Genomic DNA, 27,500 nt, shown 5'->3' with positions numbered 1-27,500 from the left:
AGTTATAACTCTCCTTGCCCCCCACAAGTCACTGAAAATTGTAATTCCTGGAAGAATCGACTGATGTATGCATTCCTCCATTGTATCACGATCCGACATGGCACCGCATAAAGAAAAACATGTCTGGTCTTGCGACACACTCCTCCGAAAACCACTGATCAGGTAGCACTCTTTCTCAGTTAGTAGACTATACCTTGGATTGTTATTACAGAAACAGGTACCAATATGTCTGTGGCTTTCGACTGGCTAAAATTTCCAAAAATTTGCCAACTTTCATTTATTAATTCATGGAAGAAAAAGAATTTCATTTACATAATTAGCATACAAAACTACGTCAATACACCAAATTTGAAATCAATTGAAGCAAAATGAAAGGAATTTAAAAGTGTGATCAAACAGAAAAGATCCGACGATTTAATCCCTCAAAATTTCAGGCTTTGTTCATATTGTAGAAAGGATGATTATTTTTAAAGGTGGTTCAGCTAGCAGAATCGTCAGCACGGAGGATGGTTCAAATTCCACTGAGGTTGACTTTACTTCTTATCCGTCTCGGGGTTCGATGTAATCGACTAGTCACCTCCATAAAAATTTCAGCTTTTGTGCCTATAGCAGAAAGGTTTATTGTTATTTTAAGGCACATTAAAATGTCAGATAATTTACTCGACTCGCTCCTCATTATTTACTCATAGCTTATGACGTTATATATGTTGTACGTTTTCGTGTTTGTTTCTGGAGAAGACACTTTTATTCTACATGTTTGAATTCGTAATTGAAGATAATGTACTAGCAAGGACAACTGCAGGTAAAGTGATACACTTTTCATAAAGTTATAACGATCAGAAAACCAAATAGATATTTATATTAGAAGGCCAGCCATTCAGCAATCCCATGTGGTCTAGTGGTTAGGATTCCTGGCTTTCACCCAGGCGGCCCGGGTTCGATTCCCGGCATGAGAATGTGTTTCCTTTTAGAAAGATATGAGTTATGCGAATTCATGCCCTCCCCGGTGTGTGATTTAAGAGAGATTTAACTGTCGTTTTCAGCACATTGAAATCTTTTAAAATTTTATTTGCATAATCGTATGAATTTTTGTGTGTAGAACACAAATTTTAAAAGTTTTGTGAATTTTTTTTAAATTAAAAGGTTTTTGAGAGTTTATAGAGGGGCGCTTAAACCTCAATTCTGCCCAAAGTTGTGTAAAGTGGGGGTTTTTTCCCTTTGAAAGTGAAGTAAACCCAAGGACAAATGTGAACTCACAAAATGGAGTTTGCCAGTTAGGTCTAGGTGCATACATTTCTCAAAATTAACTCCTACTTTATGACTTCACCTATGTTTCACAATTTTATTTTCACTCCTAAGCAAGACCCTTTATTCTACATGTCTAACTTCATAAATGAAAATAATGTACTAGCAACAATGACAACTACTGATGAAAGAGAAATACTTTTGATGAAGACATCAGTGGTGAATCATGAATGCAGAAGTCCCATGTGGTCTAGTGGTTAGGATTCCTGGCTTTCACCCACGCGGCCCGGGTTCGATTCCCGGCATGGGAATATTCAATTTTTTATTGGTATTATTATAAAGATGCAGTAGGAAATACATTTACCTTCATTCTTGAAAGTAGCTTATCGAAATTCATGAAATTAAGGAGTAATTATTTAGAATTTCTTTCATTTTAAAAACGGATTGGATTAGAGAGAAATTTGGGTGCGGTATCCAGCAGGTCAAATGACTTTTAAATCATGTTTTATCCTTTATATTTTACTTGTTTCAGTTTTCAGCATGCGATCAGACTGGGGATCCACGTTGAAAAACGTTAGTCGAACGAATCGCCCCTAGAACTAATTTCTTTTCTTTTTTTTTTTTAGACTGGTACTTATTCTATCGATCACTTATTCCGAATAGCTAACCTAGCTAAACACATAGCTAAACACACCAACACCGGTTGTCAAGCGAACAAGGAGGCATGAGGATTGTGCACGAGGGGACAGCTACTTTCGAGAAATCTCGAGTTGCGCATGAGAAAGTTAGGAGGGATGTCAGGAAGGGCATCACTGGTACACTTCCAAATGGGAAGGGTCTTCATATGATGCTGACATGCACTGTCTGTGCAAGACCCTGCCTCAGTAAAGCTGGACTCAAGAGTCATCTTCGTAGTTATAAAGCGAGGCAGATGAGTGACAACCTGGCCACTGGGTGGTGGTGTAACACACCATACTAATCATATCTGTCAGGCATGTGGAAGAGAGAGTGTAATTCGGCAGGTGGACTTTATCTTAAAGAATGCGAAGGTACATGAAGCCCAGTTACACTACAGCCGGCTATTACCGGTAAAGGTTTTAGCTGCCAATTCTGTACAAGATATTGTAGTTCTTTAGCTGGGCTCTAAAAAGTCACATTCGATTACAGCACAATAACAGTTAAGCTTCGTGCAAAGGCCATACTCGATAACGAGGGAGCAGCCAGTATGTATGTATGTATGTATGTATGTGGATTTGGTTGGCGAAAACTGAAAGAAGACCCACGAGGACACATTAAGTTGTTTTTATTTTATTTTGTTTTATTTTTGTTTCTTATTTTGTATTTTACTTGCTTTTCTATTCTGGGTTTGTGTTGCTTAATTCCAGATGCATGGATCTTATAATCTTTGGAGGATATCGAGATATCCGAATATTTAATAAGTTTACAGTCGCTTAAGATTTTCATCGTGAGAGGCGTGAGGCGTGAGAGGCGTGAGGCGTGAGAGGCGTGAAGGAGAGAGATGGGAAACGAGAGAGAGAGAGAGGAGACGAGAGTGAGAGGAGGTGAGAGAGAAGGGAGGCGAAGGAGACGGGAGGCAATAGACAGGGGAGGCGAGAGAGAGGGAAGGCGAGAGAGGAGGTAAGGCGAGAGAGCGCGTCGGTGAGGCGATAGAGGATTGGCAGAGAGAGAGATGAGGAGAGAGAGAGAGGAGATGTAGAGAGAGGAGAGAGAGGAGAGAGAGGAGAGAGAGAGAGGAGACGAGAGAGAGAGAGAGAGGAGAGAGAGGAGAGAGAGAGAGGAGAGAGAGAGAGAGCGGAGAGAGGAGGAGAAATGTCTCACTTAATCAACGAAGAGATAACGTAAAAGCAGCCAGCAGCAATGACATCGACTGACAAAAAAAGACTTACTTATGATAAAGGTATATGTAATGCAGATACAAAGCAGCACTCCCATGTGGTCTAGTGGTTAGGATTCCTGGCTTTCACCCAGGCGGCCCGGGTTCGATTCCCGGCATGGGAACGCTTTCTTTTTTGAAATAAATCATGTTAAATTTATTTTAAGTAATTCGTGAATTTAACTTATTCATGCCGTAATAAAAGTAAATTTCTTAAATAATTAAAATCTACCTCTTGGACAAAGAAAACGAAATCCTAGCAGTGATTATTGTGACACAAGGAAAAAATATTATTTGAAGAAATTACGAAATAATTTTTTAAAAAATTATTATACCGTTTTATAACCTATTACGAATTAATTTTTTTTTTTATATACCGTATTTTTTTATCACTTAATCAAGAAAACAGAGTTCCCATGTGCTTTATGGTTAGGATCCGTTAGCTGTCTCCCAGGCAGCTCTGGTTCGGTTCACGACCGCTTTCACAGTAAAGTGACCTTTTAATACAGCATATTTCATTTAAGTTTGACATCCACTCCATCAGCGCCACCACTCTACTCGTTCTCCTCTGGTTAACCGTAATCAAAATGTTGTTCTCTCTTTCAGTTTCTCATATCTTTACTCTCTCTTTACTCTTTTACTTTGTTTCAGTCATTTGACAGTGGCCATGCTGGAGCACCACCTTTAATCGAGCAACTCGACCCCGGGACTTATTCTTTGTAAGCCCAGTACTTATTCTATCGGTCTCTTTTGCCGAACTGCTAAGTGACGGGGATATAAACACACCAGCATCGGTTGTCAAGCAATTCTAGGGGGACAAACACAGACACACAAACATACACGCACACATTTATATAATATATATATATATATATATATATATATATATATATATACGACGGGCTTCTTTCAGTTTCCGTCTACCAAATCCACTCACAAGGCTTTGGTCGGCCCGAGGCTATAGTAGAAGACACTTGCCCAAAGTGCCACGCAGTGGGACTGAACCCGGAACCATGTGGTTGGTAAACAAGCTACTTACTACACAGCCACTCAAAAATTAACGGCAAGATGTTAATCTTCCTGATTCTCAACTACTTGGAACCCTAAAAATGTCGGTGAACTGGCAGAATCATCACCACTCCGGGCAAAAAGCTTACACAATACGAAACCGTGAAAGCGCGTGGATTAGTGGTTAGGGCATTCTGCTCACGATTGAAAGGTTGTGAGTTCAATTCCAGGCGACGCGTTGTGTCCTTGAGCAAGACGCTTTATTTCATGTTGCTCCAGTCCATCCAGCTGGCAAAAATGAGTAGTATCTGTATTTCAAAGGGCCGACTTTGTCACACTCTGTGTCACGCTGAATCTCTCTGAGAACCACGTTAAGGGCGCACAAGCTACTTGCACGTTAATTTCACAAGAAAGCTGTTCTGTTGATCATATCAGCTGGGACCCTCGTCATCATAACCGACGGAGTGCTCCTTTAATACAAAACCATATTAAAAATACAAATCCAAAACCGGGAGAAACGAAAACGAAAAGGAGGAACAAAAAAAAAGAAGAAAAAAATCACATCAATTCAACATCAAGTGCCTCAATCGGTCGCACACCACAAAGTTCAACGGAACCTGCTGAAGCAAGCCAACACGGACAATGGCGAGGCTAAGGTGTTGGAGCAGTCAAGCACCTTCACTGACTTCACCTGATACCTCGGTAAGGCGACCCGCCAACGATGACAAGAGCTTCGCTGTTAGCGGCCCGTCGAAAATGCAACAGACTGGAAGAAATGGTTCACTCATAGGCTCCGATACATAAGGATCTTGATTCGTCTGACTACTGAAACAGTAACCATCCTATTTACCCCCAGTATCCAGTATGTGAGAGGGAACAAAGAAGTCACAAATTGTGGGGTCTCAGATGAGACCCCACAAACGATAAGAACACCTGGACTCTTCCCATCACTTATGTGTGTGTGTGTATATATATATGTAAGAGAGATAATGGTGTCATTGTGACCCAAAGGTGTCAGGTAATGCTGAATAAGTGCTATAGACAGACCATAGTTAGGTTCCAGATTCGGTAAATATTGCGAATAAAGGGTTTCAACGTTGATTCCATGTCAGCGTGTATATATATATATATATATATATATACATATATATTATATATATATATATATATATATATATATATATATATATATATATATATAATATATGTATATATGAGGGGCTTCTTCCAGTTTCCGTCTACCAAATCACTCACAATGCTTTGGTTGGCCCGAGACTATAGTAGAAGATATATGTGCACAAGGTGTCACGCAGTGGGACTGAAACCAGAACCACATGGTTGGCAAACAAAATATTGTTATCATGCAGCTACCCGATTCCCAAGAACAGAAGCGAATGTAACAACTATATTATATAGTAGGGGGGAATTTTTTTTTTTTAAGCATTGTAGGAAAGGGGTGAAATTAAATCTAAAATTAGAAACTTTAATATACTACCTTCAAACTAAATAAAAATAAAAAAATTATAGCGTTCCCATGCCGGGAATCGAACCCGGGCCGCCTGGGTGAAAGCCAGGAATCCTAACCACTAGACCACATGGGAGTGCTGCTGGCAAGAGTCAGTACATAAAGTTTTATTAAAAGTGTTGCTCTCTTTCTACTGCCATGCTCTTTCTATGACATGATGTTCACTGACTACTGCGCTTATCGTTTTATCTATTGCTACTACATGATACTATTTACACCCCCGTATTAGCCTTATTCTGTTGTAGCTATTGTAATAACAGAGTGACACATCATCGCCCCCGTTCAGTACTATCGTGTCTGGAGCAATATTCTTCCCATACATTATAATAGTTTACACGACAATGCGATAAGCTGGTATTGCATTGAATTTCTCGTTTTTTATTAGTTATTGTTTTCGGCTGATTTGACTTAAGTAAAGATATATTTAAATACTGGTCGAATAAACAAAGTTTACGGGGTGTAATTGAATATACACATATAATATATTAATATCAGTTACTTCATTCAGTAAACTATCTTATTTTAATTCGAATATCATTGCTAATCTTTTTGAATTTCAGTCGAAAAATACAAACAGCAAACATATACGAAGGTAATTAACACATGGGAGTGTTTATGAGAATCGAACCGACACCTCCAAAAAAATCCTAAAGAAACAATACAATCATCTGACACCTTGGGCAAGTGTCTTCTACTATAGCCTTGGGTCGACCAAAGCCTTGTGAGTGGATTTGGTAGACGGAAACTGAAAGAAGCCCGTCGTATATATATATATATGCGTGTGTGTGTGTGTGTATGTGTGTGTGTGTGTTCGTGTGTGTGTGTTTGTCCCCCCCCCCAACATCGCTTGACAACCGATGCTAGTGTTGTTTACGTCCCCGTAACTTAGCGGTTCGGCAAAAGAGACCGATAGCATAAGTACTAGGCTTACAAAGAATAGGTCCCAGGGTCGATTTGCATGGCCGCAGTCAAATGGCTGAAACAAGTGAAAAAGTAAAGAGTAAAGAATATAATATATATATATATATATATATAATATATATATATATATATATATATATATATATATATATATATAAAACAAGGATAGTATTATTGACTCCACTAAATTGTTGTTTGTATGATCGACGGAAGATGGAATTCTTCGCCATCGCCTGCAGTAATACCGCGAACGTGTCGGCTTACTTCAGTAAGTTCCGTGACCCCTTATCGTGTGCAACAGATTGGTGCAATGTCCTTCTTTTTCCATTTTTTTCTTTCTTCGCTCGTGATTTATATTCTCTTCTGTTTTGAATTTGTATTTTAATGTGGAATAGTTATGTTGCAACAATAAGTGTATATGAATTACTATTTAAGAAAAAAAAATCGGGTCTAGCGCTTCGGTAAAAGAGACCGATAGAATAAGTACTTGGCTTGGCGGAATTTTGGTTTAAGTACTCCATATAACACTTCATATCTTATTTATTTTTTTGCAAATTTGTGTTTTACACAAGGAAATTCATTCGTAGATAAACAGGTAAATAGATGAGTAGATAGATAGGGACATAGACAATAGGGACTGACAAGCGCGTGCACACACACATACATAGAAAACAGGAGACGGAAACACATGACCATACACACACACACACTCTCCACACTCAAACAAGGACACATATGGAGACACATCCATTCGTAACTGACGCACGTACAGTCACATAAAGCCATACACATAGGCACACTCAAACACGCATACACAAGGAGACGGAGGTAAACGCACAAACACACATGCACACGCACATACATACAAACAGGCACACACAAACACCTGAATATGCATAATACATACAAACGTAGACACACGCATACGTATACATACATACATACATACATACATACATACATACATACATACATACACACACATGCATACATACATACATACATACATACATACATACATACATACATACATACATACATATGTGTATACACATGCACACTGACGCGCGGAGGCGCAATGGCCCAGTGGTTAAGGCAGCGGACTCGCGGTCATAGGATCGCGGTTTCGATTCCCAGACCGGGCGTTGTGAGTGTTTATTGAGCGAAAACACCTAAAAGCTCCACGAGGCTCCGGCAGAGGATGGTGGTGATCCCTGCTGTACTCTTTCACCACAACTTTCTCTCACTCTTAATTCCTGTTTCTGTTGTACCTGTATTTTCAAAGGGCCGGCCTTGTCACTCCTGTGTCACGCTGAATATCCCCGAGAACTACGTTAAGGGTACACGTGTCTGTGGAGTGCTCAGCCACTTACACGTTAATTTCACGAGCAACCGGAACCCTCGTCGTCGTAACCGACGGAGTGCTTCCACCACACACTGACGTGCACACTTGCGCACAAACCAAAAGAGCACAGCTCCGATAACGAGCAGAGTCAACCACTATTGAAGAGGTTGCAAGAAGCAACGAACATTTTAGAATAATAAATAAATAAATAAATAAATAAATGAAAATTGAACCGGTGAGAGTGTTAATTAATAAGTCATTAAAATAGAATGACTCTCCAGACACAACAAAATTGATTCGATTATGCCAAAAACATTTCTTTTTGTAATAATAAATCTCCGAGCGATGTATAAACAGTAGCCTCAAGACATCGTGAAGTATATTTGCCACCTAAATGATGCTACTGTAGCTTGTAGCCCCAGGAAGACATCTCCTCCATCTGGCTATTGACATACTATTTGTGCCCTATCAGTATTTTCAAAAGTGATTTAAGGGCGATTTAGTTGGAGTCATTTTGGTTTCTTTTTGCAAATCCCACGACCACCTCATGCAGTCCTCGTTTCTTTGCCACTCTGACATGTATGTTTTGCAATATTTTTCTCCCCATACACACATTTAATGGAATGATGATGCACCCAAGGGTGGTTCACTGCTGGTATTTAAGCAAAACATTCTGACTGTCCGTATTTTAAACTCTAATTTTTTTTTCTTAATCGAAAAAGAGTGGATTTTTTAGGATTTATAGAGGAAAAGGGTTTAAGAATTTTTTAAAAAAAACTTTTTTTTATATATATATACAATCGTATGAATTCCCGAGTGTAGAACACAAATTCGCAAGAATTGTCTGAAAATTCAAAAGCATAAAAGAAGGTTATGAAGGGTTATATGGGGTACGTAAACCAGAATTCTGTTCCAGGCTTTAAAAAATGTAAGTGCCGGGGTCTATTCATGCGGCTAAAATTTCATCAAGACGATGCCCCAGCATGGCCGCAATCTAATACCTGAAACAAGTAAAAGATAAAAAGAAACTGGTCGTGTCGATAACATTCGGTACTCATTTACTTTAAGGGTCCCAAGAACAATCTGAGGGAGATAATTATGGTTTAACTAATATTCTCAAAACTAAACCAGATAATAGCTGTAGACATTTGTCTTCATCGAGCTCAATGCACATAAAATCGGTTTATTTGAAAAGAAACGTAAAAGTGTCGTCATAAATCAATAGTATATACACACACAAACGCGCACACATATACAGGTATGGTAGTGCAAACTGGAATAATAGAACTTAAGATATTATTATAAGCATATTTTTTATTAATATTTAACAGAAGCGAAATGCTTGGCGGTATTTCGTCTGTCTATATGTTCTGAGCTCAAATTCCGCCGAGGTCGACTTTGCCTTTCATCCTTTCGGGGGTCGATAGATTAAGTACCAGTTGCGTACTGAAGTCGATCTACTTGACTGGCCCCTCTCCCCAAAATTTCGGGCCTTGTGCCTAAAGTAGAAAAGAAAAAAACAGAATATATAGCAGGAGCATCAGAGTGACTGAAGGGCCGAGTGTTTCGTGCATTGACACTCATCAAGTTTGTTTGATAAATATATATATATATATTATATATATATATATTATATATAATATAATATATATATATGTTAGGGCAGTGGTTAGGGCAGCGGACTCGCGGTCGTTAGGATCGCGGTTTCGATTCCCAGACGGGCTTGTAAGTGTTTATTGAGCGAAAGCACCTAAAGCACCGGCAGGGGGTGGTGGCGATCCCTGCTGTACTCTTTCGCCACAACTTTCTCTCACTCTTTCTTCTGTTGGCCTGCTCGCTTAGCCAGTGGGGTGGCGTCATTTGAAGGCTAAAAAAACAATGCGAAGCGCATTGTGACCAGCGATGTGTAGCAACATCTGATGGTCTGGTCGGTCACGATGATCACGGTGATATAATATATATATATATATAATATGTGATAATTATTCGGTAGCCATGATAAAACTCCGAGTTTCGATATATATGTATATATATATATATATATATATATGTATATATCGTATATATATATATATATATATGTATATATATATATATGTATATATATATATATACACATATATTTGAATTTTCTCTGACTCCTCAGATTTTTTTGAATGCTGGACTACTGGTTTTAAATTGATATTAAAATTATATTAATTTATCTCCCTCAATTTTTAATATATATATATATATATATATATATATATATAGTGGTGTGTTGTGTGTGTGTGTGTGGTGTGTGTGTGTGTGTGTGGGTGGTGTGTGTGTGGTGGGGTGTGTGTAAATATAACATGTGACAATATTCGGTAGCCATGATAATATATACATATATCTTATACCCGCACACATATATTAAAAGTGATGCATTATTATTTTGTGTAATGAAGATGAGTGTTTTGAAGAATGTTTCAAGTATATACATACATATACTTTACGAGTATGAAAGCAAGATAGAAGAACTAGAATGAGTTTTTAAAAAAAGGGTGGCTCTTCATCAACGGTGTGCTTTTCTTTAATCTCTAACGAGGGGAGAATACTTCTTCAAAATCGTATGTCTTTGCTTAAACAAACGTATGTTCTTCGAAACGAAACCATACGTTCTGAATTTTAAATCCGCCAAGATCGATTTTGCCTTTCATCGTTTCGTGAGGCGACGAAATAAGTACCAGTTGTGTACTGAGATTGATGTTATCGACTTACCACTACCCCGAAGCTGCTGGCCTTGTGCCAAAATTCGAAAGCAATATTTATTCCGATATAATACATCTAGAGCTAAATCATGCAAAGTGTGCTACCTTTCTTTCTTTTTTTTATTTAGATAGCCTGTTATGACTTGAGGGAAATTTTGCTGCTATGTCTAGCAGTTAACTAGACTATGTACAAGATTCTCGTTGACTGGTGCCAAGATAAAGTAGACTGTGCAAGGGAAGTAACTAGCTTGTTCAAAAGGAACTTCAAATATGTCAAATATCTAAAGACCGATTATATCCAAGAATTCTTAAATGGCACATTAGCGCATAGGCATAGAGATGAATAAACTGTTAGTGTTGTTTAACCATGAGTCAACCCTAATCAGAGATCTATGACCAGAAATATTCCAGTCGTGACCATCCCATCATTTTAGGAGATTCTACGACTATATCTCGTGTGTTCTTTCCGTTTTTAAGACTACATGTTGCGATTTGAGAAGAGATTTAGCAGTTATTTCTAGCCGGTCGAGCGACTACGTAAATTAATACTTCACAATACACGCACCACCGGTGGGGCAAAGCAATATGTTGGTAAGGCGTGGTTTACTACTGAATGTGGATTACTTCTGTAATCAACTAATCCCATTCCCCCCAAATTCCAGGCCTCGGACCAATCGCAGAAAGGATTATTAAGACGGCAAGCTGACAGAATCGTTAGCATTCCGGAAAAAATGCTTAGCGGCATTTATTCCGGCTTAAGTTCTGGCTTCATATTCCGCCGAAACTAACTTTACGTTTCATCCTTTCGAGATCGATAAAATAAGTACCATTTGAATACTAAGGTCGATGTTATCGACTAACTCCTTTACCCAAACCTTCGGGCCTTATGCCTACAATGGAAATAATTATTAATTTCTAGAAAAAAAGTTAATATGAGGAGTGATGCAGGAGTGGCTGTGTGGTAAGTAGCTTACTTACCAACGACATGGTTCCAGGTTCAGTCCCACTGCGTGGCACCTTGGACAAGTGTCTTCTACTATAGCCTCGGGCCGACCAAAGCCTTGTGAGTGGATTTAATAGACGGAAACTAAAAGAAGCCCGTCGTATATATGTATATATATATATGAATGTGCATATGTTTATGTGTCTGTGTTTGTCCCCCCAACATCGCTTGACAACCGATGCTGGTGTGTTTATGTCCCCGTAACCTAGCGGTTCGGCAAAAGAGACCGATAGAATAAGTACTAGGTTTACAAAGAATAAGTCCTGGGGTCGATTTGCTCGACTAAAGGCGGTGCTCCAGCATGGCCACAGTCAAATGACTGAAACAAGTAAAAGAGTATGATTTTTGTTTTGTGAAATTCCATCTGTGTAGAAAAGTTGAAAAAAAAATCTGGTGAAAATTTGAAATACTTAAAGTGGTTGGAAGAAATTTAGCAAAATCCTGGTATTTGGTCGAGGAAATTTATTAGCTATCAATAAGTTGGTCATCGATTAATTAAGTCAGGAAAAAAAAATGGACATCTTAGTATATGCTGGCTGTTGTCTTAACAACAAAGTGACCACTATTAGCTGCATCAACTACTCGAACTAGGTGAATCGATTATAACACTACGTGCCAATCCGACTGAAGTGGTCAAGTGACAAAGCGTAAAAGAAACGACAGACGACATCAATGATTTATTTATTTATTCATTTATTGTGAGGGTGTTACTCATCTGTGTCGACTTTCTACACCAATCGACGATTGATTGTATTCCTGTGTCAAGGTTTTATATTTATCTTACAGTTTTCTAGAATTTAATCATATTAAAGCAACGTATTCCCTACATATTCTAAACAGTATTCTAAACGGTTAATGTAATACTATCAACGGCAACAATAACAGACAGTAGAGGGTCTTTATGTGGTCAATCGGTCTGTTAGAAATAACAGCCGGATCTCTTGCGAATTACGTTCAACAGTCTTTGAAAATACAAGGGACGGACATATTGGATAACACAGTTGTATATAATCACCCAGGGCTGACCTGGGACTAAACAACTACGACAGCAAGCATTACGATTTATTTATGTGGCTAAATACAACACATGGAGGTTACTGCTTGGTTTAAAAACGTTCTTTTTATTGGAGTAGTCAAGGGAGTGGAGCTTACTCGAAGTCCAGTGGAAAGATATACATAACTTGATGACAACAACACTTACAATAATGATGATGATAACGTTGTTATTGATGTAAACCACGGAGTTCTACATAACGTTTTAAATGGAGTCCTACTTAGCGTTCAAAATGGAGTCCTAATTTTCATAATTTCTACGCGTTGGACACAGATTAATTGCGCAGTGATGCCTATGTACATGTATACGTATAAAGATATATGTATTTATATAAATATACATGTATATTCAAACTCAAATGAAAATAAAGTGAATGTTAAAGTCTTCCTCGGAGAAATAAACTGTGAGGTCAGAAGTAATATGGGATTCGTTTTCATGAATTTGACCTCTTAATGTGCTTCTTTAATGGAATAATTATTCATCCGGAAATAGACGTTTGGTGAGAACAATGGGGAACCAAATCGTGACATTTTCTGAAGAACAGTTAAATGCTTACCAGGTGAGTGATTTTGCACAAAAAAAAAGATGGAACTTTTAGCTTTTATTTTTTTTGTATTTGTGTATCTTTTACCGTTTACTGGTTTCATTGGACTGGAGCTATGTTTGCACACCGCTTTGAAGGGATTAGTCGAACAAATCGTCCCTATTTCTTATCTTTAAGTGCGGTACTTATTTTATCGACTTCTTTGCCGAACTGTTAAGTTACGGGGAATTAAACAAATCAGTACTGGTTGTCAAGCCGTGGAAGACAAACATAAATACTAAGACACACACGCAAGCACACAAACACATTTATTCATACATACACACACACACACACACACACACACACACACACAGATACATACGCGCCGCGCACGCGCACACACACAATACATACATGCATACATACATATATATATACATATATATATACATATATATATACATACATATATATATATATATATATACACACACATATATATTACATATATATATATATATATATAATATATATATAATATATAATATATATTACATACATATATGTATGTATGTATGAGTATATATATATATATATACGTGTGTGTGTGTAGTTCAAAATAATGCAAGAAACAAATATCAGAGACAGGTGAGGAAACAACGAACAAGGTATACTAGTTTGACGCTCGGGAAAAATGAAAGAGTCTTTGACGTTTCGAACCCACGTCCCTGGATTAACGGTTGCACATATTCAACGGGCTTCCACACAGTTCCCGTCAACTAAATTTACTCATAAGGCATTGGTCTGTCTGGAGTTATAGAAGATATTTGCCTAAGGTGCCGCGCAATGGAACTGAACCTGAAACCACATGGTTGCAGAATGAGCTTCTTAACGACACTGCAATAGAAGGCATTTATGAGGGGTGCGAGCACTAGCATAGCTGAAAGAGGACAATGGATCAGTCAGCCACGGGAGATAGCTTTTGGAGAGAGGCATTTTTTTATGTATATTATATTGTGTTTTCTGTGATAGGAAAGGGGTGACTTCAAGGAGCGTCCAGTAAGGTACAAAGCCTAGCTCCGTCATTACAGTTGATGTTCATCTTAAACTTCTGCATGTTGATGTCGACATGGAAATTAAGGACAGGGAAACAAATTAACGAGGGAGACACAAACAAATGAAAGTAGTATGTGGTGGGGGTGGAGAAAGAACCTGTGGTCGATTGGACTGCTAGGAGTAACAGTCAAATACATCTCAAATAAAGTCTTTAAAATGAAAGGATCTATCGTATGATATAGTCCTAGATTCATAATATTTGCAATAATAATGATAAAAACAGGTCGATAAAGGCTACAAGTCACGGGTCTATTCAGTCGAGACCGACATTAGACTAATCAACATTATAACAGTACTGGAGATGGAAATTAGGACAAATTGCTTAGAGTAAAGTTTTATGAGTGTAACACAGTTGGGAAGCTGAGAGGAGGGAAAGCTGTACTTCAGGAATATATGTTCTAAGCAGTGATGCTGCTAATAAGGGAGCAAGGGGGGCGACCGCTCTCCACGCGAACATTTTTCAAAATTGGCGCCTTTTCAAGAATTTGTTCTTACTCTTTAGTTACCTGAATCAGTAGCTTTCAGTTTCATAATGACATTGTTACTGAAACATGAAATTTATGGATGTGGAATACAATTACGCTTTCTCTCCTCTCAGCTTCCCAGCTGTGTTACACTCATAAAACTTTACTCTAAACAATTTGTCCTAATTTTCATCTCCAGTTCTGTTATAAAGTCGTTGATTAGACTAGTGTTGGTCTCGACTGAATAGACTTGTGATCAAAAGACTTGCAGCCTTTATCGACCTGTTACTAATGAAATATTTCATGTAATATGATGTAGTGGGGCTCCGAAAGGGGTCTCAGGGAGTAGCGTCCCTGTCTTCCTGAGCTAGTTTTCCACCACATTTCTTAAAAATCGTAATAGAGGCCTTGGTCTCGGGACCACCCATGTGTAGAAACTCGGATTGGGGGTAAGCAAGGGCATGCTCCCCGTAGAAAATCCAGCTCCCAAAAAGCCCCATGATAGCAGACGAGAATGGGCACCAGCCAACGCAAAGGTTGCGGGTGGGCTACACCTGCCTACCTCGGTTGATATGGCATTGAGGTAGATTCGGCCACCCCCGTTAACGGATTAAAACACTAGATGATGATGATGATGATGATGATGATGATGATGATGATGATGATGATGACGATGATGATGATGACGACGATGATGATGGTGATGACGATGATGATGATGATAGAAACGAATTAAAAATTATTTAATACGTGTCACGGTGCCTTTTTTTCATGTGCTCGTTCCTCCTAGTTTTAAAACTTGGCTGCATCTCTGATTCTAGGTGTGCAGGATACACTTACCAATGAATGTAAATTCATCATAAATATTTTAATTCAGTAATATATCTACTCAATGTAGTGAATATACATAAATCATAATGAGAAACTAATTTTTCTGCCCCCACTCTTATCAGGAAATATTGCAGAAGTGAACATTCAGCAGCTAGTTGTGACATGCTGAGGGTGAGTGATATTCTACCAGCACCACATCCAGTGTTCGTTTTCGTGGTAAATTATAGCAATAAAGCTGCTGAAAATTTATGTTCAACGAATTATTATTATTTAACTGGGCCGTTCTTGTGAAATTTAAACCAAAACAGTATTTCAAAAATTAGAGGTGTTGTTCTATTGTGTTGCAAGCGTTTCTTTGATATGAGTAGTTACTATGTCTTGATTTTATTGAATGATATTAAGCTGCCACGAGCTCTCAACTGAGCTGTCATGAGTTCTCAACTGAGCTGTCATGAGCTCTCAACTGAGCTGTCATGAGTTCTCAACTGAGCTGTCATGAGTTCTCAACTGAGCTGTCATGAGTTCTCAACTGAGCTGTCATGAGCTCTCAACTGAGCTGTCATGAGTTCTCAACTGAGCTGTCATGAGTTCTCAACTGAGCTGTCATGAGTTCTCAACTGAGCTGTCATGAGTTCTCAACTGAGCTGTCATGAGTTCTCAACTGAGCTGTCATGAGTTCTCAACTGAGCTGTCATGAGTTCTCAACTGAGTTATCATGAGCTTTCAACTGAGCTGTCATGAGTTCTCAACTGAGCTGTCATGAGTTCTCAACTGAGCTGTCATGAGTTCTCAACTGAGCTGTCATGAGTTCTCAACTGAGCTGTCATGAGTTCTCAACTGAGCTGTCATGAGTTCTCAACTGAGCTGTCATGAGTTCTCAACTGAGCTGTCATGAGTTCTCAACTGAGCTGTCATGAGCTCCCAACTGCTATTCTCTAGATTACTTTCCATGCAGATTGTGCACCTCTGGTGGATGATTGCAGATGACGCCTGTATGCAGCCAAAAAATTCTACCAGGGGAAGAGAAGGATTGATGAAGGACTTCTCCTAGATAGGTTTGCTTGATCTGGGCTGGCCTGAAGTTCATCAACACCAGCAACAACCCTTGTAGTTTGAGTGGATGACGTAAAGGGTTAAGTAAACAGTTACGTGGAGATAAAAAGATACGTGTGTGTCAAATGGTATAAATAGCTTACATGTCGAAGAATCAGAGGTTGACATCTCACCACTGACCGAGTGGCTTAAGTCTTCTCGGTCGGCCATCGAATAACTGATAAGTGACGGCAGTTTCATTGATCTATATTGTTAACATAATTCCATCTAAAAATAACATTGAAGCCGGTAGGGTTCTGCCTTTTTGTGTGTGTGTGTCAGGAGTCTCATCACAGACTGATGAAACCTGCTACAAGTACCATGGAAACAATTATTGTCTGTTCCATGGTCGAGTAGTCAATGACTACACTGGGTCCCCCACTTGAGTACTTTGCTACTCAAGTAAGGAGGATGTCTGGACATCCAATAGGACTAAAAACAAGACTTGTCAAAGGGCGGATAAGGAAGTTAGAATGAAGTAATGCTATGGCTTCATCCGGTGTGAGAAATCATTCTTAATCGGAAAGACTTTTATTGTAGCGTTCTAAACCCGATGCAAAAAGCATACAATACATGACGACTACGAGGGTTCTGTCAGGCTGACTTACTCGAGACACACTTCATGAAGGTGATGCATTTTTGTGTTGCATCGGTGGGTCAGTGTTTTATGGAAATTACCGGATACAAACATAGTCTTAAGATTAAGACGTCCACCTAGTAATCATTCAGTTTAGTGTTCGCCCCCACTCAGTTGCTCTCAGTACCGAAGCTAAGAAGGGCGCTTGGGGGCCGTTCGCACCGGGTGATGCTTCTATGGAGGTATCGCTTTTGGGTATGCTGTATAAGCTTGTATGAATGAGGTGGGGGCGGCAGAAAATTTGAGGGCTGTTGCGGGTGGCACACTTTCTAACTATGCCACTGGTTATAGTTTTGGTGTCTTCGACTCTAGCCTTGAAAGCGAAATCCCGTTGACGGAATCTGCACAGAAACCAGTTGGATACATACATACATACATACATACATACATACATACATACATACATACATACATACATACATACATACATACATACATACGCGCGCGCGTGTGTGTATAAGTGTGTGTTTGTCGATGTGAAAGGTGATGGATACGGCGAACAAAAATTTCATTTGATCTTTAGTTCCAATCCAGTTACATCCCTTTAACCTTCTGTCCACGTAACTTTCTTCCCTTACAAAATTGATAAAATAAGCAGCACACAAAGAACTTATGTGGGAGGAGTCAATATACTAGGGTAAAACCTGTCGAAGGGGATGCCCAGTATGACCACATTCCTGGTACTGAAACATTTAAACAGCAGGAATAGATAAAACAGGGGACAACTGATGAAAGGAATGTTCTTTATGTTGCCTGTCTCGTTTCTCTATTTGTTTCTTTCGTTGTTTGAAAAAAAAAGTTCGTTTTCCATGAATTTGTTTTTTATGTTCTCGTTTCGCATTTTGTTCACGGTTTTTTTGACGTCCTGTACCCATATATGCATGTATATATACATATATATGTAGGCATGTACATGTACGTGTGTATATATGCGTATATATATATATATATATATATATATATATATATATACTCAGAAACTCGAGTCCGTGTGTATCATGGCAGGTTGAAGATAGGAAGGATGGCTTCTCTTTGCAAATACTGATAGGGCACAGAAAGTTTGTCAATAGCCAGCTGGAGGAGGTGTCCTCCTGAGGCTACACGCTACAGTAGCATCCCCCCTTAAGGGTTAGCCACATTTAAGTGGCAAATATACTTCACGATATCGTGCAGCTACTGTTTATACTCGTTCAGAGATTATTATTGCTTATATATATATGTATATATATATATATATATATATATATATATATCATATATATTTTGGCGCAGACGTAGCTGTGTGGTAAGAAACTTGGTTCGGAAAGTGTCTTCTACTATGCCTCGGGCTGACCAAAGCCTTGCGAGTGGATTTGGTAGACGGAAACTGAGAGAAGCCCGTTGTATATGTATATATATATATATATATATATATATATATTATATATATGCATTGGCGCAGACGTACTGGTGTGTGGTAAGAAACTTGTTCGGAAAGTGTCTTCTACTATAGCCTCGGGCTGACCAAAGCCTTGCGAGTGGATTTGGTAGACGGAACTGAGAGAAGCCCGTTGTATATGTATATATATATATATATATATATATATATATATATATATATATATATATATATGGTTCCTGTTAGTACATATGTTCTCATTCATGTGCGTTAACTATAGTATTAGAACGTTTTAGTTCTTATTTCTAGCAATGTAGGTATTGTCTAAGACCCTGGTCGCATTTAGTGGCATTTGTAATTCTCCATCTTGGTGAAACATTGCAAACTGCTGTTTATATTAATTTTATATGTGCACATTAGCGAATCACTAAATCATCCAATTATTTGGATTGCGAAAACATATATACTAATGGTGAAGCGAGTCCGGAAAGAGCAGAAACCAAAAATTGATTCATTTTATAACATAAGGAATATCCAAAGTCAGCGAATTATATAAAATCATAGAAGTTTTAGACGAACTTTTTTGACATTTTGCGTGTAATGTTGTCCTTTATTGTCCTATTCTATATATGATTTTGTTATAATCGTAATATTAAAAAAAATCAGTAGTAAAGGCCCAGCTGGGTTAACTGATGAAGCGACGGAAATTACCGAAACTGACGTGTCACTATTAAGAATTCTCGATCAGCACTTTTCAGACGATTATGGTCTCTGTTAGTGTATATGTTCTTATTCGTGTGCGTTAACTACAGCATTAGAGCGTTTTAGTTCTTATTTCTAGCAATGTAGGTGTTGTCCAAACACCCTGGTCGCATTTAGTGACATTTGTAATTCTTCTTTTGGTGAAACACAGTAAACTGCTGCTCATATTAATTCTACATGTATGTGTGTGTGTTGCACAACATCATATATAAATACATAAAAACATATACATACATACATACATACATACATACATACATACATACATACATACATATACACACATATATATATATATATATATATATATATATATTATATATACATTACATATATATATATATATAATATATATATATATATATATATATAATATATATATATATATATATATATATATATATATGTGTAGACACAACACATATATACACACATACATATGTTTATATCTAATTATGATACTCTCCGAATTTAGAACCAAAAGAAAATAGTTGGTTAATGTATTTTCCTTATTGATAAAAGAGCGAACACTTTTCAGATTATCACCAATCGATATTATTACGACTCATGGAACTTGTTTTGATTTCACCAGACTTCTTCATTTTCTTTGTATTTTATATATTTCTCCGTTATACTAATGTCATCAAAAACATCCATATATTTTTTTGTTTTGTTTGATGTTTCGTTTTTTCTTTCTCTCTATTTTTTTTCCTCTCATTTCTTCCTCACTAAAATGTGATTACGACAAGTGTCATTCGTTCTGTTGCAATTTACCAACAAACAATTGTCTGGAAAATGTTGTCTTCTGCTCAAAATTTCGGTATAATTGATTAGTTATCTTTGATTTGCTTTCGATATTGCGTCTTCTTACGCAGTTCTTAAGAACTATTCATATCTATGTCCAGACGTAGAAATTAAAGAAATCTGTTTAACGAACAACTTTTTTTTTATATATTTTTACAGCATATCTTTATTTCTTAACGCACAGAGATATATCGAGAGATTTCTCAAAATTATTTCTTCGTCTGCTTGACACTAAGCAAATCAGCACATACTCAAGAGTTGAGAGACAGCTAAAACAAGAAAGATAGTGGGAAACAGAGAGATAGGATAAATTATGAGAGACAGGAGAGGTTGTGAGAAAGAGGAAGGAAATGAGAAGGAAAGATTTAAGATTTAAACCAGAATGAAAATAAAGAATTGCTTGTAGTGATAATAACAAGAAGGAATTGATATATATGTTTCCCTTTCATATCCTAGATGCCAAAAATACCCTCTTCTAATCTTTTTGGTAGAGTAATTCAATAATAATTACACTGCTCGTAGTTTGTGAATATAGAGTAAAAATAGGCCAAAATTCCCCGAGATTGTATAGATTTTTATCATGACAAACTTTACATGTGTTTAGAAGTGAGAGTACATTATTTTCGTCTTTTACAAAATTGATTGAATAATCTAATGGGGAAATATATACGCATGTTTTGTTTGTTTTAGAAAGTAAATTCAGTAATATGTAGTAGAAAATGTACCATACATATGTTTGTGTTTGTATAGTAAGAGTCTCGAAGAGCAGATAACTGACAGTAACAAAGATAAACGTAGATAGCATAAGTGTTTTTAAACTGCTTGAAATAAATACACATTACCAAAGATTTCTTCATTCGGCTTTTAACATATCATTATTTAAGACAGCTTGAACGGAGCCGATTCCGTTTGTGCTGTCTTTGATTCGGGAACGATGGGTTGGCAGGAGGGATCTTGCACCCTCTAAAATAGTTTGGAGGTGCTATGCAAACGCTTTGGACATCCTCATGAAAAACTTCATCGCCAAAACGAACGAGCGTAGAAACATTTTTGAACTGATTTGAAGTGTTACTTTTCCATAATTGGATTTTATCTGACTTGATTGATGTACAAATATTAAAATGGTTTCAGATTTTGGTATAAAGCCAGTAATTTCGGGTAAAAGGATAAATCGATAACATCGACCCCAGTACTCAACTGGTACTTATTTCATCCACCCGAAATGGATTGAAGGTAATCCTTTCTACGAGTAGTACAAGGCCTGAAATTTTGGGGAAGAGAGCTAATCAGTCATGTCGACTGCAGTTCTCAACTGGTACTTATTTAATCAACCCCGAAAGGATGATAGGCAAAGTCAACCTCGGCAGAATTTAAACTCGGAACGTAAAGATGGATGGAATGCCGCTAAGCATTTTGTCCGACGTGCTAACGATAGTACCACCTCGCCACCTAATGGTTTCAAATGTTAGCGTAAGACCAGTCATTTCGGGAAAGGTGGTAACTTGATTACATTGACTCTAGTCCTCAACTGGTACTTAATTTATCAACCCCGAAAGGATGAACTTCGGCGGAATTCGAACTCAGAACGTAAAGACGGGCGAAATGCCGCTATGCATTTCGCCCGGCATACTTACGATTCTGCCAGCTCGCCACCTTATGTACAAATATAATAATTATTATTATTATACCTGTGTTTGTTTTATTATTAACATTCAAAACTGGCAGAACTGTTAGCACGCCGGGCGAAATGCTTAGCGATATTTCGTCTGCCGCTACGTTCTGAGTTCAAATTCCGTCACGGTCGACTTTGCCTTTCATCATTTCGGGGTCGATTAAATAAGTACCAGTTACGCACTGGAGTCGATATAATCGATTTAATCCGTTTGTCTGTCCTTGTTTGTCCTCTCTGTGTTTAGCCCCTTGTGAGTAGTAAAGAAATAGGTGTATTTCGTCTGCCGTTACGTTCTGAGTTCAAATTCCGCCGAGGTCGACTTTGCCTTTCATCCTTTCGGGGTCGATTAAATAAGTACTAGTTAGAACTTAACTAAGTATGACAGTTGACACTCATATTTTCTAAGTGCAGAAGTCGAGAACAATAGGAAAGGAACTTTAGAAAAACGTAGATTCGGTTTCGAATCCTAGCTTAGAATCCAGGAATCTATTCGTTTTATGCGCGCGCACACACACACATACGGGTGAGTGTATGTGCGTGTATGTGTGTTATGTAAAACACAAAGTTTGTCTGTTATTAAGATAATAAAGATTACAAGTAAAATAGTCTTTTCCTACTTTAAGAAAAATAGTCAAGTTGAAAATGTCGACACTTCAAAAAGTCGTCGGAGCTACCACCGACCGTCCTTTTTTGCTTTTCTTTCTTTTTTTTTCTTCCTTTAATCATTTATACAATTTTCGAGTGCCGTGAACTGAAAGAAAAATTCTCCCTTTATTTTTATGAGATATTTTTGAATAGGCGTAGGAGTGGCTGTGTGGTAAGTAGCTTGCTTACCAACCACATGGTTCCGGGTTCAGTCCCACTGCGTGGCACCTTGGGCAAGTGTCTTCTACTATTGCCTCGGGCCGACCAAAGCCTTGTGAGTGGATTTGGTAGATGGAAACTGAAAGAAGCCCGTCGTATATATGTATATATATATATATATATATATATATATATATATGTATGTGTGTATATGTTTGTGTGTCTGTGTTTGTCCCCCCAACATCACTTGCCAACCGATGCTGGTGTGCTTACGTCTTCGTCACTTAACAGTTCGGCAAAAGAGACCGATAGAATAAGTACTGGGCTTACAAAGAATAAGTCCTGGGGTCGATTTGCTCGACTTAAGGCGGTGCTCCAGCATGGCCACAGTCAAATGACTGAAACAAGTAAAAGAGTAGAGTATCACGGGTACTTAAAGGAGAAAATTACTGTTCTATTTAAAATAAAATTTTGATCTTTATCATCTTAATCAAAAGGCAGAAAAACAGAGAGACTGTCTCTTTATAGACAAAAATCAGTTGTAATGGCAAGAGTTGAATCTCATAAGAATGGGAGCACAAACAACAACAAATGGTTTGTACCTTATAATGAAATTCTTTTAAGAGCATTCAAATGCCACTGCAACGTTGAAATCGTTGCCTCAGTGAGGTAAATTAAGTACGTCATGAAATACACGCTGAAAGGAAATGACCAAGCTGCTATTCGAATAAACAATGATAACGAAATTAGTCAATATCAAATGAGTAGGTATATTACTAACACACGTGACATGCCTACAAAGTCAGAAAACAACACAGCTCCCATGACTTTCGGAAACATTTTTTCACGCTCAGAGTTGCTGAAGAATGGAAAAAACTGCCTGCGTCAGTTGTTGACTGCCATGGACACTGCATCCTTAAGGCCCTCATGCTTTCCGAAATCGCCGCCGAAACTACACCTGATATATATACACTTTAGATGAGTTGTAGTGCACCTGAGCACTGTACACAATTATATATTATTATTATTATTATTATATTATTATTATTATTAGTATTATTATTATTATTATTATTATTATTATTAGACCATCCGAAGCAGTTGCTTCCATATTACGATTTTCAATTCATGAAAGAGCACTTGCTATAGTGAGACTGCAAGTTCATCTACCAGATGAACAAAGAATATTGCTCAGAAATGATGAGGATGTATATGGCTATCAATGAACGACATATGAGAACAATATTGACAGAATTCTTTTTATTTTATTTTTTTTTTTATTGTTTAAGGCGATGAGCTGGCAGAAACGTTATCACGCCGGGCAAAATGCTTATCGGTATTTCGTCTGCCGTTACGTTCTGATTTCAAGTTCCACCGAGATCGACTTTGCCTTTCATCCTTTTGAGGTCAATTAAATAAGTACCAGTTACGCACTGGGGTCGATGTAATCGACTTAATCCCTTTGTGTGTCCTTGTTTGTCCCCTCTAAGTTTAGCCCCTTGTGGGCAATAAAGAAATAAGAATTATTTTTATTGTGCATCAATAATGACTTTTCAAAAACATTACTTTATTCTGAGGTACCCATGTATTTCACTTGGAACAGTAAGTAACAAAAATCGGCAAAGATGAAAGCGAGGAAAAAAGGTTGAAGGCCCTTTGAAGGTTTTTAAAGAAGAAACACTTGGTAATGTTATGTTGTTATACCAAAGGCAGAAGAACTGTGTTACTTAAGAATTTTATTATATGAAGTTCGAAATAGTATTTTTTACCTTACCCGCCGCGCATCGACATTTTCAAACTGGAGTGGTGACCCAACGGGTCACGGTGGGTACATCTAGTATATATGTACATATGTATGTATGTATGATGTATGTATATATGCATGTATGTATGTATGTATGTATGCATGTATGTATGTATATATATGCATGCATCTATGCGTATATGTATATATATAATATATATATATATATATATATATATATATATGTATGTATGTATGTATGTATGTTGTATGTATGTATGTATGTATACACACTCCGATACTTATATATATTTGTGTGTGTCTATGTGAGCATATATGTAAGCGTGTAAGTATGCGTATACATGAGCGTTAGTATATGGTGATGCAATCCAACTAATAACTTATGAATTGATGAATCGGAGAAATATGACACGATATCTTCTTACAAGTAGACAGAAGACAAAAAATTCTATTGATTTCAGCGTCGTTGTAAGAATTTAACTCTTTCTTTCCAGCAAGTGTTTATTAACAAAGAAATTGTCTCGCCAGACAAATATGCAGATTTTATAACATTTTTTATAGCACGTCTCCAATTCCACTTCTATTAAGATTATTGGTTTATGACGCTTGAAATCTGTCATTTTATTTTGCTTTGTTATGTATTCTGCAAAGCATTTGTAGGAAATAGGTTTCCAGACAAGGAAGGTGGCGAGCTGGCAGAATCGTTAGCACGTCGGGCGAAATGCTTAGTGGTATTTCGTCTGTCGTTACGTTCTGAGTTCAAATTCTGCCGAGGTCGACTTTGCCTTTCATCCTTTCGGGGTCGATAAATTAAGTACCAGTTACGCACTGGGGTCGATATAACCAACTTAATCCGTCTGCCTGTCGTTGTTTGTCTCCTCTGTGTTTAGCCCCTTGTGGGTAGTAAAGAAATAGGTTACAGACAAGGCTATATGGCTAGGAAGATCGTTTTACTGTGGAGCGGTTGTGAATTTGATTGCACGGTACCAGAGGCTATTGCCTTCTGTTATAGTCGCAGATTGACTATTACCTTGTGAATTAAAATCGGTATCTGAAAATGGTGTTGAAGACTGCCATGTGTGTGTGTGTGCGCGCGCATGTACATACATAACAATGCTGACCACGAACTCAATCGTACTATGAATATTTTAAATGGATCATGTTGAGGACTGCATCGGGTATGCACTCAGTTCAGTTTGGTTGGGAGATCTTCATACAATACAACGAAATGAGTGTACACCTGTTGCCTTCAGATTTTTACAAATATATTCGTGGTCTGATCAATAAGTATCCGGACTGTTGCCATAGATTGACCTTGAACTCTACTGTACGTTTTAACGTTCTAACTCATTTCTGCTGTTTACAGCAGTGCTTGGAATGAAGGTGTGTAGCGTATGATCGTCGCATTAATCATGACAGAGAAAGGTGAGCAGAGAATCTGCATCAAATTTTGCGAAAAGCTTGGCTATACCTGTTCAGAGGCCTATGCAAAGTTTTTAGAAAATTTTCATCATTCTCGACACAATCAAGATCTTGTGCAACTGTAACCTGAGTGTCTTTTTGGTCTGCTGGAAGCAGTTTTGGCACAGTCTCATACTCAAATCTTCAATGATAATGGGCTGAACTGAACCGTAACTTATCTGCACATCCTCTGATAACTCACGGATGGTGATTCGACGATTTCCCCTCACAACTTCATGCACATCTGCGATGCTTTTCTCAGTTCTGCTTGTTGCTGGTCTCTCAGAACGTTCGTCAATATCGACATTTTTTCGGCCGTCTTGGAAACATCTGAACCATTCGTACACATGTGTGCGGCTCATACATTCCTCTCCATACACTTTCTGCAACACTGCATAGGCCTCTGAGCAGGTATCGCCGTGACAACTTTCTCTGTCATGGTCAATGCAACGATCACACGCTATACACGTTCATTCCAAGCACTGCTGTAAATGGCAGGAAATGAACTAAAACGTTAAAACTTAGTGCGCATGCACAGTAAAGTTCAAGGTCAATCTGTGCCAAGCGGCTTTACTCTGCGTACTTTAGTTTCGTTACAATGGCAACAGTCTGGATATTTATTAATCAAACCTCGAGTGTGTGGAGAGGTGTTTAATTTTCAAGGCAAGATCCGGGAAAATAGTTACCAGGGTAGCCAAATGTCACATAAGCACATTAAGATATTAGTAACCACACATACATGGGTAATAATTCCAAGGAGAAGTGAGACGTGATTTGGAGAACATAAGAAAAATGGAAAATGGAGACAAACGCACAAGATATTATTTAAATCATTTATATCGCCGACATATGTTTCCATGGATACATTAAAATTAATCCGAGAGGGGGAAAATAATGTGAAATAATGCATCAGTCTATCAGGGAGGAGATTATAAATAACAGTGTTCAATAATAAGCCATTTTTAGAGATGTAAGAAATTATGTTATATAATATATAATATATGTAAAAACAAAAGGTGGATAGAAAACGCTAGTAATTTTAAAATACCGTTAAGAATTTGACCTCATAGGACGAGAGAAGAAAAGAAGGAAGAGAGAAAGAAAATTCAAGGAGTAATGGAGGATTAGACAAATAGAATGTGAATGACAAATGGATAGAAATGATAAAGGAAAGAATGGGATGTATGGGATGAAAAGGATAAAGTTAAAGTTACAGATATTATTAGGCAAAGGAGGCAAACAATTAGAAATAGCTGAAAGTGTGTGTTTTTCCAATGTAAACACCTATAAACACGTTCTTTATAGGTGTTGGCAAATATACGTTTGGAAAAAAAAGGTAAATAGTTGTTTGCATTTATCATAAGGGAACGATCTTGACAAAATTTTCCAGTCCAAAGAAAATTGCTTATTACAGCCTTTGAGATGCCAAATTGTTAACTAAGACCTGTTGTATTACATTTA

At 37.7% G+C, this 27,500-nt stretch overlaps 1 protein-coding gene and 4 non-coding genes across 5 annotated transcripts in view; 4 read left to right on the top strand and 1 right to left on the bottom strand.

Annotated features, from left to right (window-relative positions):
- The first annotated feature begins 884 nt into the window (after window positions 1-884).
- On the top strand, window positions 885-956 carry Trnae-uuc. Its single transcript has one exon. It is a non-coding gene; the product is annotated as a tRNA-Glu (tRNA).
- Window positions 957-1,484: 528 nt separating this feature from the next.
- Window positions 1,485-1,556, top strand: Trnae-uuc. The gene has a single exon. It is a non-coding gene; the product is annotated as a tRNA-Glu (tRNA).
- Window positions 1,557-3,192: 1,636 nt separating this feature from the next.
- Trnae-uuc lies at window positions 3,193-3,264 on the top strand. The gene has a single exon. It is a non-coding gene; the product is annotated as a tRNA-Glu (tRNA).
- A 2,412-nt stretch (window positions 3,265-5,676) lies between these two features.
- On the bottom strand, window positions 5,677-5,748 carry Trnae-uuc. Its single transcript has one exon. It is a non-coding gene; the product is annotated as a tRNA-Glu (tRNA).
- A 6,562-nt stretch (window positions 5,749-12,310) lies between these two features.
- Window positions 12,311-27,500, top strand: part of LOC115215449 (calcium and integrin-binding family member 2-like) — a 25,615-nt gene continuing 10,425 nt past the window's right edge. The window contains exon 1 of the mRNA XM_036505692.1: window positions 12,311-13,286. Coding sequence (XP_036361585.1) covers window positions 13,236-13,286 — 51 coding nt within the window. The 5' untranslated portion in view covers window positions 12,311-13,235. The remainder of the gene's footprint in view (window positions 13,287-27,500) is intronic.

Source organism: Octopus sinensis, linkage group LG9 (genome assembly GCF_006345805.1).
Source record: "Octopus sinensis linkage group LG9, ASM634580v1, whole genome shotgun sequence".
NCBI classification, from domain to species: domain Eukaryota; kingdom Metazoa; phylum Mollusca; class Cephalopoda; order Octopoda; family Octopodidae; genus Octopus; species Octopus sinensis.
This window is presented reverse-complemented; position numbering and strand designations above follow the sequence as displayed.